The following is a 15520-nucleotide window of genomic DNA, read 5'->3' on the forward strand; positions in this document are numbered from 1 at the left end:
CACGTTCTGCACCATGGATTGTGAACATGAAAGCAAACACATTGTATTAAAGATTTAAAACCAGTGCCGAAAACACGTCGAGAAATTAAATTTTAAATGATCAGGATGACATCAAATCTTAATTCCGGGACATACTAAATAGAAGGGTACAATACGAAGCAAAACCACACTAAGATACGGAAAAGTACAACGACGGGTTATCTAGTCCATATGGAGTGCAATCATCGCTAGTTCTAGTGGTGCTTCTTCCAAGTGACGGTATATGATAAATATTGATTCAATAATGGATATCTCTACTTTGAGAAATTACATTTACACATGGCTTGGGGTAATTATACACGTATCTTATAGAACTGTGTGTAATTGCACCACTGTTTAAATTGCTAGACAGGAATGAAAATGTATAAAAACGTAATCAAAGGTAATCTAGGATAACGTTTAATGGGTATTCAGATTGTGGATGCTATTTAATGCACATTCGAATATTTTTCCGCGTATACAATTGTAATGCTTTGGTGGGAATGGCAATTTCAGGTACTTAACAATTCTGGTTTTTGTGATGTTCATTGGGGTACAACGACATTTGTATTTTTTAATTATGTTCTGGTTTCGAATTTTGTGCGGTATCTTACCCATGTCAGCTCTGATTTTAAGGAAAACAAGTCCGAGAGTTGGGTTTTTCAAAAGACGTTGAAGATCCATCCGCAAATTACAATTATTTCTTTTCTTTCCTCAAATTATGAAGAGTTATAGAAGAATACGAACAATAAACATATCGTATATATATATATATATATATTATTGGACCACAAAAAAAATATTTCGCAATGGGATCATAATGACAAATGTAACGTTTTGTTCATCAACCTGCGTCTTTTGAAACCCTGTGTCGTGAGTTTGCCCGTTAATCGTAGAAATGACCCTTGAATATCGAATCAACTACGACTTGTAAACACAAAAAGCTGGGGAATCAGGGATGTTGCTATTCAGAAATGGAAAATTTGCGACAGGAAAACTTAAATCATCGCGTTGATCATCCAGCTTGATGAAGAACTGTCATGTTGATTTTGTTGATAGAAAATGTTCTGATAATTAAAGACAAGAAAAGCAATATTTCCTAAAGTGTATTTCAATGCTTGATTTAACGATTTTCTGGAAAGAAACAGTATGTATAGAACGCTATGTGCTGTCATGATTGTATCCATTTGGAGACACTTCACCTTTCGTTGCTCGGGGATCAAGCGAGGGGCATTCAGTTTGCTGTTTGGCCGAGTTCGTTACTGTGACGGGTGCATGTCTGGTACGTTATTTCCCTATTCAACACATCTCATTTGGTTTGAGCTCTGCTGCAGTAGTACGAGATAAGTAAATCATTTATGATTTCTTCATGTAACATAGCTTAGATTTAGAAAACGGTCTTCAATTATCTATTATACAGTATCAATCAGGTTTGCATAACAATCCAAAAAGATTTCGTGCAATATGAATGTAACCGATGAACATCCGTGTCCCCAAACAGTTTTAAAAATACTTTTAATCCATGGATTGAAGTTAAAGCCATATGTTTCATGATTGTTCTGAAAGGGACTTTTTTTATATGTGATAAATTTTGTACACTGCCAATTGAGATTATTATTATTAACGTAATGAAAGATATCATCTTTGTTTTTGTAAAATTGCTTTTAAGTTATTCAATACCTATTTCCTGGCTTCTACATTCTAATACTAAGTAATAAATATGAAAGTCTGATTGAGACTAAATGGCACAAATCATCTACCTTAGTCACACTTGTACTTTCTTTTCTTTGCATGTTGACTAGTATTTACTTGTATAGCTGTTCCATTTCATTGCTCATATTACAATAATCAATACTAAATAGTATATGCATGCTTTCCAACTGCAGTAAGCATATGAGATTTAGAAGTTCGAACACCCAACAAACGTCGTCAGGGCATTACACTGGTCAGTATGAACTTCATAAGGGATCTATGGATTGTTTTTTTTATATTACCTGCCGCGAAGCTTCAAGCCGTGGTACCACTTCACGAGAAAAACCCACCCTTGTACAGAGAATTGTTCTCTATTGATATGTCCACTGTCTATCAGTGTATGGAGCTTTGCTGGGCATACAAGATCTGTAAGACTCTTTCATACTGTAAATCAACAAGGAGGTGTTTTCTACACAACTTCCCTATCAGTCACCGCAGTGTCATAAGACTCCTATCGGGTTGTGTTGTTTTGACAAGACAACGATTACCACAGGTAAGTAACACCTTGTATTATTTCGTTAAAATTCCTCCATATTGTATTATATTATATTATTATATTATATTATTTTCTCTCCACAATGTCACCTATTTTTTCATGTGCCATACTTATCAAATTTTAAAATGTGATTTCTGTTGTGCTTAGTTGATTCATGGTCATTGTCAAGATCATGCCTGCGATGTTGACGAGATGTGTGTTTCAGCTCCGATAGGATACACTTGTGTTAAACATGGTAAGTTAAGAGAGTCTAATTCTATCACAGTTGACCAATATTTCTTTAGTCGTCTAATCATCTTTCAACTTCATTTGTAGACTGTACAAAGAACACACAAGTGAATAGCACCTTTTAATACAACTTTAAAGTTAGATACAGTAGAGTCAAACAATGAATTAAACTGCACCATTCTAGGACTCGTCAGTGACGCTGTATGAAGCCTATGAGGCGACAGGGAAAACCATAATGCAATAAGTAGATGGGGAAGCCCCACAATTTAATAAATATCTTAAAAGTTCATCTGTTTTCACTTATCATAAATCTTGAAAATAACGGAATGAGCAAATTTTCAGTCTAAAAATTGTGCGTTCAATTAAAATCATGTATTTACACAGGCAAAAAAACCCATAAAATTAATCAGATAATTCTATTTAATTAGTTAGTGATTTTTCCTTGTTCAGCCTTGTAATTTTGGCAACACGGCAACACGTATCGTATATATAACACTGAATCCCCTGGACCCTAACACACTGCAATATCCTAAAGCGTACCGTTTGTACCGTTTGGTTTTGCGTACATTGCAGGTATTTGCAAAATAATTCATATAACAGACATAGCTATATGAGGTATTTGTCATGTATCTATTTCGTGAAAAACCGATATTTTTTTATCCGTGCGTCACTTCTTTTCAAACTTCCTCACTTGACAGAATTTTGTAATATGTAAATCGCGTGTTGATGTTACGATTCACCTAACCTTAAAATTTGACTGAACCGCGATATTTTTCTTTTTTTCGTAGAAACTGCTTTACATAATATACCTTCCATGATAACTGGCAATATCCCTCATCACTTACTCCTGTATGACCAGTATGGAGAAATGCGAAAACCCTCCGCCTCCAACCCCACCTCTAGTGAGAATAGCAATTCTGTTACCAGATAAAATGTATGATGAATAGTTCAGCGATTATAGATCACTTATGATTTTCATATGATGTGTTGAGTTTAAACTGTCGCAGATCCTTTACAATAAAACATCCTTGTTCCAGTCGATTGACATTTTTGGCAAATTTGAGAGTTTGTAACCGATTTTTTTTATTCTTTTATTGGCATTTGGTGTGTTATCTTACTCCTTAGTTGCCAAGGCCATATATTCTAAATGACCCAAAATGTATCTGCGAATGGATATCTTGATCTTGGAACAGAATGCCTTTATCTACCATTTTTCATTCTTACGTGTTACAAGGCACTTGACAATGCATAGACGAATCAGAGCAAAGGAATACAAACAGCTTATATCTTTGGGCCAATTTTACTCTCTCTCAGTTGTCTTTAAGATTTTAGCACCAGAGGCCCTAAATACAGTTTCGTTCTCTGTCGTGTCTTAGAAGAACGAAATAGCTGTATGGCATAGTTCTATTCATTATTTGGCTCTGTTGTGTGTAATTCTAGACTTATCTAGAAAAGGGTCATTCATTATGGCTCTTTAGTACAATAATTAACTTAGTTGTTTGGAAGATCAATATGCATTGAAAACTTGCATATGGCAAAAAGGGTATTGACTATTTAACGAGTTCAAAACTAGCTAATACAGTACTTACTTCGTTTTTATATTATCGGAGGGTGTCCAATTCGGATCGGAAGTGTATCGTTCAACGCTCCTTAACCAAAGTTCTGTGCTTCTCAAGAGGCTGAGAAATGGACCTATCTGTGCTGACCTTATTGTGTCATTGGGCCACTTTACCCGAACCGTCCTGGATGGCACACGACGAGCTTCTTGTATGTTGCTCGATTAGATTACCACTAGCTTCTACAATACTCGCTTTTAAATAACCCTGGTTGTCGACAAACCCGACAAACACAATATCAACGTATTGTCAAAATTCTCTTCGTGGTGGTTGTAACGTCAGTATGTAGTTTCGAGAGACGCAACTTGATAACGACTTTGGAGAAGATTTTATGATCGTGATTAGCATTTCCGTGTGTGATGTGATGCTAGTTATGTTCGATGCTCGTGCACGGCCTTTTTAAAATACACACACACATATATATATATGGACGTAAGCAGGATCCGTAATCTGTGAAAAATTCTCATGTGCTATTTGAAAATTTGTTTGTCAGTTGCCGACACGAAAATTGCAATACTGGGAACATACTAATAGATATCGAAGCAACGAAATGCACACCATAGGTTAGGCATGAAAGGGGTGTTGAGCTGTCCTTGTTGGTATTGCTGTAAGAAAAGTTCAAGGTAAACTGCTGATGTAGAGGACTCTGCCGTTTCCCTTGTCTTCACTATTTGTCAGTTCTGAAGGATATCTACGATGGACATGCTCAATAAATTTCTCTTTATCTAAATCTATATATCTGAAAGTGAAACTCTCTGTACAACTCTTCGATAGATTCAGCTTTCTCTCTCTCTCTCTCTCTCTCTCTCTCTCTCTCTCTCTCTCTCTCTCTCTCTCTCTCTCTCTCTCTCTCTCTCTCTCTCTCTCTCTCTCTCTCTCTCTCTCTCTCTCTCTCTCTCTCTCTCTCTCGTTTATATATTAATAACGTTTGCGTTTTTAGAGCTGTCCACTGTCAACTGTCCTGAATATCCCGCGCAGTATCACGGCACATGTGTCATGCCGGTTTTCCAGAGAACAACATGGGATGAGGCTGAGGTAGGATAAACCTGGACATTTTGTACAATATATTGTGTTAACAATAACATTTTTTTAAAACAAATGCACACATTATTATATTTGCCTGAACATGACAAAGAAGCTAAACGTTTATTCGGGAATATATACAGAATATCAAGACCAGTGCCAGATACAAAAAAAGTAGAATATAACAACACGAAATGATGTATATCTGAATTAGGTGATTATTCAGCTATGCTCCACTGTATTTTCAATCTTTTATTTTGTCTACGTATCAAATCTGTTCTTGTCCTTGTTTTGCCGTAAATCTATATAAGAAAAAAAGAAAAGAAAACAAATATCAAATTATCAGAATCTCACTTCTTGGCCTCGTTGTGCCCGTAGCCTTTTGTAGCATTGTACGTAAGACTTTTGCTGTTGGCATTGTGTCATCGCAGAAATATGGAGATGTATTGACATTTGCTATACTTCTCAGAATGTAGCTTACTTCATTTGAAAAGATATAATCTAGCCTCATTAATTATTCCTATTAATGTTGTCTATTTGGAGACAAAGTCAGATGTATCTTATGAATAATTCTCTGTGCCCTGTTTGCTCGAATGATTGATGTCAACGACAAAGACGTTGATACCCTTATCAATCGAAGCAGAATAGTTCAGGTAGCATGGTCTATTAATAAACGTCAGAATAATTCAATGTGGACACGTTCAATAAAATATACACCTCTGTTGTTTTCGTATTTACATTAATATATAAAACGCCATTTCTGTACTAGCTGAGCTTTTTCATGGGATTAGATAAACTTGTGGGAAATGGACTTTTTTGAGTCTGTATCCGTTGAGATGGTCATGCTTAATATTTTCAACATTATGGTATTCCGTAACCACTAGAAGCCCTATATTTTGAATTCGTTACGGGTCAACAGTTTGAAGTGTAAAATGCTTAAAATTTATATTCAGTTAAATACAATTATATATGAGTGGCTTTACTTGTGTTTTAGGCCTCTAGTGAATATGTTACATATTTCATCTGTTTGAAAACAGACTTGAATAGGCTCTGCCAGACGTCTAGGTCTTTTGTCGGGTGTACCTAGTAGTGATGTAAGTGAAGGCACATAACAAATAACAGAAAAAAAATACCAACAAACTCAAATTTTAAGTCTGGGCAAAATATGAACAAACGAAAGATCTATATGAAGACTCCTGAAAAAGTACAAAGAGAATAAGACCAGGTGTTTCGGATGAGTACGCGTCTTATGCTTTGGTCAATCCAAGTAAGTAATGTCATTCTCAAATGAGAACACGCTGTACAACAAAGTAACCATCAGGCAAACTAACACGAACAACAAACACGTCCAGCTTCATTTCGCGCTAAGATGATATTTCGCAATGAGATGATTTTGACTATCCATTTTTTCCAATATTTTTCGTCAGCCTGCATTCTTTTGGAACTATGTCCATCAATTGACGACTTCAGGCACGAAAATCGTGATAATGGGGACAGAACTTTGAATGTAAATACCATAGGTTGGGGTTAGAAATGCGAAAGGCTCTATTTCCGACATCAAAGTTGGACTTATTTTATGCCTGGTAATTCCGTTGTTATTAGCCCCGTTAAATGCATTAAAAAGGGCACAAGACAAACGTTGTACTGTTCGCATGGTATATAATGAAACAACAAAACACACGACAGCACTTCACCAACCTCAAAGTAGTCGACGGTATATGTCTCTGTTAGATCTCACACCATCTGTAGTTATATCTACAAGTCGTGCGTCGAATTGACTTTTTTGGTATGATTCCTGCGTGTTGTATGGATAGAAATTGCATACTATTTAAATGACAGTACATGATATGGACAAGAGTAGCTACAAGGGAGTGCACTTTGATTTACAAAGATTTACAAGGCATGTGTCGTCAGTCGTCAATGTTGCCATGGGTTTCTGTATCATTCTTTTGTCGATATCCTCCCCCACCACCACCACTTTATTTCAATGTAAATTAAGGCCCTATTGTTTGGGTTTATTTTTTAATAAATCCATGAAAAACATCCTTTCAATTACAATCCTGTTCTGACTCTTTTCGTTTTTTTCAGAATCGATGCCAAGACGGGGCGACGTTAGTGGAAATTTTCTCCTATGAGTTCCATCTTCTTGTAACTTCTCTAGCGACCTCCTCATGCTGTGAGTCCTTTCTTATTATATAAGCAACGAATGGTAATACCGTATGTTGCATTAGTGAACTTGAAATTTTATTTTGATCATATCTAGTTTCGAACGGCTCTTGTTAAATGTGCTTGAAGAACACTTTCTCGTAAGTAGAGTCTAACAAATGTATTCAAATGATCTCTGTTTTCTCGCCAGGACAAAGCGAATCACATATTGCAAAGAAGGGCATAATGTTCGGGGTAAACCTAAAAGTCCCGAAAACGTCACATCAGTCAAATCTTTAGAACAGTTTAGTTATACAGGCCCATCTTATATTACTCTTTTTTTCAATCACTCACTACGAGTTTTAATAATCAATACGTTCATTTTAAGGCATGAATTAACTTCTTGTGTCAATAGCGACGACGCTATTTGCTATGAGATCAATTTCCCTGGATATTAGAGCTTAAAGTTGTATAATTTATCGTGATTGGTCAACAAACAATTCTTTTGAGCATTTCACACTCAAAGCTGTACTTTATTTGGACAACACGAATACATCTTAAAAGTCATGTCGGGTGGTGGTCAAGCGCTGCTAGTCGATAAGCGAACGATAAAAGAGCACACTCTACTGTAAGTTCTGCGATAAGATATTCTTAAAAGAAAATTACAAGGTAATGGAATGCAAGGAACGCAAAGATCGGTTCTGATTGGAGTGTCTTGCAAAGGGAGACAATGGGTAGTGGGATCTTCCAAACTCCGGCTTCTTTCATGTGATTATGTGCACCATGTCGTGTCACAGTCGAGAAAACAAATTCTGTTTGAATATGAAGATAGAACAGAAATTTGCAGAAAGTATGGATAGATATGGGAAGAGAAAATAGGAACTGGATGTTCAACTGTCACAGGAGAGTAGAGGGGGTTAAGAGATCTTGTCAAGAAAGAATAGGCAAAGTCACCGGTAAAACTTGAATCGGGACTAACCTCAGATATGCAAGTAACATTAAAAGAATTAGAGGACAGAACAAAAAGGGAAGCATACATGTCAATTTTTGAAAGTAAAGAACAATCAAACGAAAACGGAAACGAAAGAAAGGAACAGAACAGAACGAAAGAAATATCAAGAATACGCTGACCACCTGCAAAATAAAACCAGATTGATTTTAGAATTGGAACGTTTGACAAGTCGAAACAGGGAACGTTAAAAGACCAAGGCCAATTTAAGTATCATTGATGTCAATTGATGACAAACGATTTTCTTTCAAAACATATAGCAACTAAAACATAATACCGAAAAGAAACGATTCAACCATGAATGAGAGAGAAAGGAAGTCGGCACTGAAGGAAGAAGCAAAAACAAAGAACGAGGAAATTGGAAGAATGTGAAAGGGGACCACCTTGGAAGAGGAAAACAACAAGGCTTGAAATAAAAACACACCAATAGCCGGTTTTATACAAGTAATGATGATCTAAATGATAAGATAGACAGAAAGTTCCACTGGTATAACTACGGTCACAAAAGTAAATCCAGAACACTAGATAGTTACCAAACACAGCTGAATTTTCCATCGCGGGATACAATTTGTTTATGAAAGAAAACACGTTAAACTGTCACAAAGGAATTGAGATTCATTAAAAAAAATGGGGTTGAAGAAAATATTTGAATTTTAAGAAAATTTATTGTTAAAAATCAAACTGCTTGGAAACAATTATCTATTAGTTTTTGATGTTTATAGAAAAGCCCTTATACTAATGAGGAAACATTGATGGCCTTCATAAAGGAATTGCAGAAAAGTATGGGGGATTTTAACCTACCAAAAATTGACTGGAACACCACGTCGTCAACAGGAGACACTGATTGCAGTTGTTTTTCTTGGATTTTTACCAGAATTATTTCAGCTAGAATATGATGAACTAGAAGAAACAATCCTGCCAATTTACACCTTATCCTAACAAATGAGGACGAAATGCTAAAAACATGTTGTATAAGAGCTAAGTTGAATGTAATGACCCTATGGTCTTTACCTTTCATTTCCACTAGTATAAAACAAATGGCGTCTACAAAGGCATGAAGGGTAACTACAATGGTACGAGGAGAGATGTTTACCGGAAAATATATACGATCAATCCACGAAGGTATTTGATAAAAGTGCAGAGAAATATTCCATAGAGAAAACTAACAAAAAAAAAAAAAAAAAAACACCGAGCATGGTAGCGATGCCAAGTGAAGTGAAATTAAAAGAATACGCCGAAACCAAGTATATTGGGAATTATAGAAGAAAAAGAGAAGCTGATAGTTCGGATCCGAAATGCTCAAACGGAAATGATAAGCGATACGGATAACGCTGAAATCTTTCTTATTCAAGAATCCATTGATAGTTTACTTGAATTCAGCAATAGAATTTCGAAACACATTTTAACTGAAACTTTAACCCTAAAATACTACCACATGTTTGGAAAGAGATATATTGTCTGTCTTTAAGAAATAATCAAAATCGGAACCGGGAAAGTACAGACCGATTAGAGTTAATGTGAAATTATTGGAAAATGCGTGAGACACACATTGGAAAGAAGTAACCGACTACCTGGATTTATATCTGAAAGACAAACAGAACTACAGTTACTATATTACGGTTGTTTATATTCAAAAATAACTAGATACGGTTTGTATGGATGTATTAAAGATATATGACAACGCCTCTTGAAGAAACATGCAGCAATATATGATATAAATAGAATTTGTATCTAATATGGACATAGAGGCTGTAATGTTGCGTCCAATATAGCAATCTGCAGAAAAAAAGAGTAGTTAAAGGAATCTGCTTTTAAGAACATTCCAAAAATGGGCATTACATAAACAATAATGAGAACAACATAATCTTGAGCTCAAAATCTTGTTGCGTGGGCAAAAACAATAAAGAGAAACATTTACGTTGATAACTTTCAAAACTTTAACAAACACAAACCTAAAATGCAAATTGAACTGATATCAAAACTCTTCGGGATAGTTCATACGAAAACTGGGCTGCACGGTTAAAATCAATTTAACCACCAGATATGATAAAATAAATACATCGAAGAAGTATATGAAATAGTTCTCAAGCAGATGTTAGTGGCTATCACAACACTTCCCTCATAGACTTCGTCATCCTGAAAAGTAATTAGGCAGTATTTCACCCTAAGAAACAATATAGGTTAGAATTGCGATGGGCCCGTATCAAATACAAGTACTGAATAGCTGTTAATGTAGGAAGCTATCAGACCAAACTGCATTTAATAGACAATTTTTCATCAACCGCTTATCCCAATCTTTTCGTTCATCAACAGGTATATTTCCCCACCAAAACGTATGTAACTAACAGTATTTTCCATTTACGAATTTTTAATGCTCCCCAAAAATTCCCTTGGAAGTTTAAAGTCACCGCTAGTCCGTTCGTCCGTCCGTCCTTTCGTGCGTGTCCGGAGCATAAGGTTGCTCACAGTTGAGCAAGCATCGTGAAATTTATTGTATACATCGATCTTACTTAGGCATTGTGCAGTATACCAAATTCAGGCGCCACGATACCAATGTAACAGTGTTACTGCCCTTTGTTAAAATTTCGCATAACTTTGGTTGCATTTAAGCAAGGATATTGAAACGTGGTGTATAAATCAGTCACACAAAAGCACGGTGCGGTGTAGCAATGTCCAAACCCATGATCCCTCAGTTGCAGAGTAATTGCCCTTTGTTAAAATTTTGCTTTGCGTGCATTAAAACTATGGTCAAGAAACTTATCAAACTATGAAAATTTGCAGTATACAAAATTATCTGCAATCCCTTAATTACATAATTATTGCCCTTTGTTAAAATTTTGTTCCAATATTGTCTTTTTCGGGGAGCATTCATCGGTTTCACTGATACTCTTGTCAATTTTTAGACAAACAATCCATACCCTCCGATGTCTAAATTGAATACCTTTCAAAATATCGACTGCTGAGAGTCACACTCACAATTCATGATCACGATAGCTGCAGATAGTGAAGATTGTGATTATCAATGGTCGTTACCATAAATCTCCTTAAGAAATACTCCATTTCTTTGTGATAATAAAACAGATGTGTTTGATGTCCGTTAGTGTACCTGCCGCAATGTTAGGAGCATGTTGTCACATACATGAACTGACCGATGTAGACAAAATGAGCTTGAGGTTAAATGTGGAAATGTGACATTTTCTGCTGAATAATCGATAATCGATAAAAGAAATTATCTACCACTCGCTTCCGGGTGATACGTAATCTATGAAACACGTTACATTTCTTCTTTTTTTCAATTTGAGTTCGCCAAAGGCTGACTAAAGTAAAGATCTTCGAAAGTGTCATCAAACGCGTAGCATATGGACTTTCTTTTGAGATCCTATTTGAAAGTATATTGCTTGCCTTTAATTTTCTTCATGTAGGGATCAATTCTTGTGACCAACCAAAAAGATACTGGCTTGGTCTAAGGTACTCGATTGAGCAGTCGGCTTTCGTTTGGAACTCCTCGGGAAAGATTCTCAGGTCAACAGACTTCCATATGTTCCTCGACTTTCCTTCAAACATTACTAGTAAACTATGCGTCGGAATGTCTGAAATTGTGCGAGGAATTGGGCTTAGCTGGTCCCTACTGGATTGTGAGGATGAAAACTTCATCATGTGCCAAGACATGTAAGTAAGGAAAACCGAAGACGTCGTTATTTCAGTCATAAAGCATGTTGTAACCGTACTTCCACGTGAGGTATTAAATACAAGATTGGACAACATCTAACACGGGGTTTCATTACTTTTTGGAATAGTTCTTTGCATCATTAATGATCGAAATGTATCTTTTGTTATCATTGTATATTGTGTCTCTTGCCTTTTCTTATCATATAAATCTCTCATCTCGATGACGTATTACATTATTAGTACTATACATAATTAGTATTTAAGAAAATGGCTATGCATTGATGATATATAAGTGTTTTTAAATTGCATTTTAGTGATTCAAAACACCACTGGACATGAACTACCCAGACAGATCGACATCATCCGACTCAACAACTTCGTGGTCAAGAATACCATACTAACTTCGAAAAATACAACGTTCATGTACCCATACTGGTATTAAGTGCGTATTTGTTATATACGTTATTTTTATATTAACATTCCTGTAGAAAGTGTGAAAGTAGCGTTCTAATACGTCACAGATTTTTCTGTTAACATTCCTTACTGAAGAAATTGTGAAAGTAGCGTTCTAATACGTCACAGATTTTTATGTTAACATTCCTGTAGAAAGTGTGAAAGTAGCGTTCTAATACGTCACAGATTTTTATGTTAACATTCCTGTAGAATGTGTAAAAGTAGCGTTCTAATACGTTATATAATTTTATGGTAACATTCCTTTCTGTAGAAAGTGTGAAAGTAGCGTTCTAATACGTCACAGATTTTTCTGTTAACATTCCTTACTGAAGAAATTGTGAAAGTAGCGTTCTAATACGTCACAGATTGTTATGTTAACATTCCTTACTGTAGAAAGTGTGAAAGTAGCGTTCTAATACGTCACAGTATTTATGGTAACATTCCTTACTGTAGAAATTTTGAAAGTAGTGTTCTAATACGTCACAGATTTTTATTACACCATTCCTTACTGTAGAAATTGTGAAAGTAGCGTTCTAATACGTCACAGATTTTTATATTAACATTCCTTACTGTAGAAATTATGAAAGTAGCGTTCTAATACGTCACAGATTTTTCTGTTAACATTCCTTACTGTAGAAATTGTGAAAGTAGCGTTCTAATACGTCACAGATTTTTTATATTAACATCCCTTACTGTAGAAATTATGAAAGTAGCGTTATAATACGTCACAGATTTTTATATTAACATTCCTTACTGTAGAAATTGTGAAAGTAGCGTTCTAATACGTCACAGATTTTTATGGTAACTGTAGCGTTCTAATACGTCACAGATTTTTATTACAACATTCCTTACTGTAGAAATTGTGAAAGTAGCGTTCTAATACGTCACAGATTTTTATTACACCATTCCTTACTGTAGAAATTGTGAAAGTAGCGTTCTAATACGTCACAGATTTTTTATTAACATTCCTTACTGAAGAAATTGTGAAAGTTCTAATGTCACAGAGTTAACATTCCTGTAGAAATTGTAGCGTTCTAATACGTCACAGATTTTTTATTAGCGTTCTAATACGTCATAACATTCTTTGTTAGCGTGTTAACATTCCTTACTGTAGAAATTGTGAAAGTAGCGTTCTAATACGTCACTGTAGAAATTGTGAAAGTAGCGTTCTAATACGTCACAGATTTTTTTTATTAACATTCCTTACTGACGAAATTGTGAAAGTAGCGTTCTGATACGTCACAGATTTTTATGTTAACATTCCTTACTGTAGACAATGTGAATGTAGCGTTCTAATACAGATTTTTTTTTATTAACATTCCTTACTGTAGAAATTGTGAAAGTAGCGTTCTGATACGTCACAGATTTTTATATTCACATTCCTTACTGAAGAAATTGTGAAAGTACTCTTCTAATACGTCACATATTTTTATGTTAACTGTAGCGTTCTAATACGTCACAGATTTTTGTGATAACATTCCTAACTGTAGAAATTGTGAAAGTAGCGTTCTAATACGTCACAGATTTTATAATAACATTCTTTACTGTAGAAATTGTGAATGTAGCGTTCTAATACGTCACATATTTTTATGTTAACTGTAGCGTTCTAATACGTCACAGATTTTTATGATAACATTCCTTACTGTAGAAATTGTGAAAGTAGCGTTCTAATACGTCACATATTTTTATTACACCATTCCTTACTGTAGAAATTGTGAAAGTAGCGTTCTAATACGTCACAGATTTTTATTACAACATTCCTTACTGTAGAAATTGTGAAAGTAGCGTTCTAATACGTCACAGATTTTTATGTTAACATTCCTGTAGAAATTGTGAAAGTAGCGTTCTAATACGTCACAGATTTTTTATTAACATTCCTTACTGAAGAAATTGTGAAAGTAGCGTTCTAATACGTCACAGATTTTATTATAACATTCTTTACTGTAGAAATTGTGAAAGTAGCGTTCTAATACGTCACATATTTTTATGTTAACTGTAGCGTTCTAATACGTCACAGACTTTTTATTACAACATTCCTTACTGTAAAAATTGTGAAAGTAGCGTTCTAATACGAATTTTTATGTTAACTGTAGCGTTCTAATACGTCACAGATTTTTATGATAACATTCCTTACTGTAGAAATTGTGAAAGTAGCGTTCTAATACGTCACAGATTTTTATGGTAACTGTAGCGTTCTAATAAGTCAAGATTTTTATTACAACATTCCTTAGAAATTGTGAAAGTAGCGTTCTAATACGTCACATATTTTTATTACACCATTCCTTACTGTAGAAATTGTGAAAGTAGCGTTCTAATACGTCACAGATTTTTTTATTAACATTCCTTACTGACGAAATTGTGAAAGTAGCGTTCTGATACGTCACAGATTTTTATTACAACATTCCTTACTGTAGAAATTGTGAAAGTAGCGTTCTAATACGTCACAGATTCCTTTTTTTTATTCCTTACTGTAGAAATTAGCGTTCTAATACGTCACAGATTTTTATATTTTTATGTTGTAGCGTTCTAATTCACAGATTTTTATTAACATTCCTTACTGTAGAAATTGTGAAAGTAGCGTTCTAATACGTCACAGATTTAATTCACAGATTTTTATTAACATTCCTTACTGTAGAAATTGTGAAAGTAGCGTTCTAATACGTCACAGATTTTTATATAACATTAGAAATTGTGAAAGTAGCGTTCTAATGTAGAAATTGTGAAAGTAACATTCGTTCTGTAGAAATACGTCACAGATTTTTATTTTTACTGTAGTAACTGTAGCGTTCTAATACGTCACAGATTTTTATGATAACATTCCTTACTGTAGAAATTGTGAAAGTAGCGTTCTAATACGTCACAGATTTTTATGTTAACTGTAGCGTTCTAATACGTCACAGATTTTTATTACAACATTCCTTACTGTAGAAATTGTGAAAGTAGCGTTCTAATACGTCACATATTTTTATTACACCATTCCTTACTGTAGAAATTGTGAAAGTAGCGTTCTAATACGTCACAGATTTTTATGTTAACATTCCTTACTGTAGACAATGTGAAAGTAGCGTTCTAATACGTCACATATTTTTATTACAACATTCCTTACTGTAG

The 15520-nt window shown here is 34.9% G+C and overlaps 1 protein-coding gene across 1 annotated transcript; it reads left to right on the forward strand.

Moving 5' to 3' along the window:
• The first annotated feature begins 1969 nt into the window (after window positions 1-1969).
• On the forward strand, window positions 1970-11960 carry LOC132559948 (uncharacterized). The gene is made up of 5 exons (XM_060224584.1): window positions 1970-2263; window positions 2414-2501; window positions 5051-5145; window positions 7222-7309; window positions 11710-11960. The coding sequence occupies exons 1-5, from the start codon at window positions 1970-1972 to the stop codon at window positions 11958-11960; spliced, it is 816 nt and encodes a 271-aa protein (XP_060080567.1).
• Window positions 11961-15520: the final 3560 nt, after the last annotated feature.

The sequence above is a fragment of the Ylistrum balloti genome, unplaced genomic scaffold, assembly GCF_031769215.1.
Source record: "Ylistrum balloti isolate Yb309-2 unplaced genomic scaffold, AGI_CSIRO_Ybal_v1 Utg371000, whole genome shotgun sequence".
In the NCBI taxonomy this organism is placed as follows: domain Eukaryota; kingdom Metazoa; phylum Mollusca; class Bivalvia; order Pectinida; family Pectinidae; genus Ylistrum; species Ylistrum balloti.

Coding starts and splice junctions, on each gene's coding strand:
- LOC132559948 (XM_060224584.1), top strand. CDS start 1,970: ATGAACTTCATAAGGGATCTATGGATTGTTTTTTTTATATTACCTGCC. Junction 2,264..2,413: donor CAAGACAACGATTACCACAG/GTAAGTAACACC, acceptor TGTTGTGCTTAG/TTGATTCATGGTCATTGTCA. Junction 5,146..7,221: donor CAACATGGGATGAGGCTGAG/GTAGGATAAACC, acceptor CGTTTTTTTCAG/AATCGATGCCAAGACGGGGC.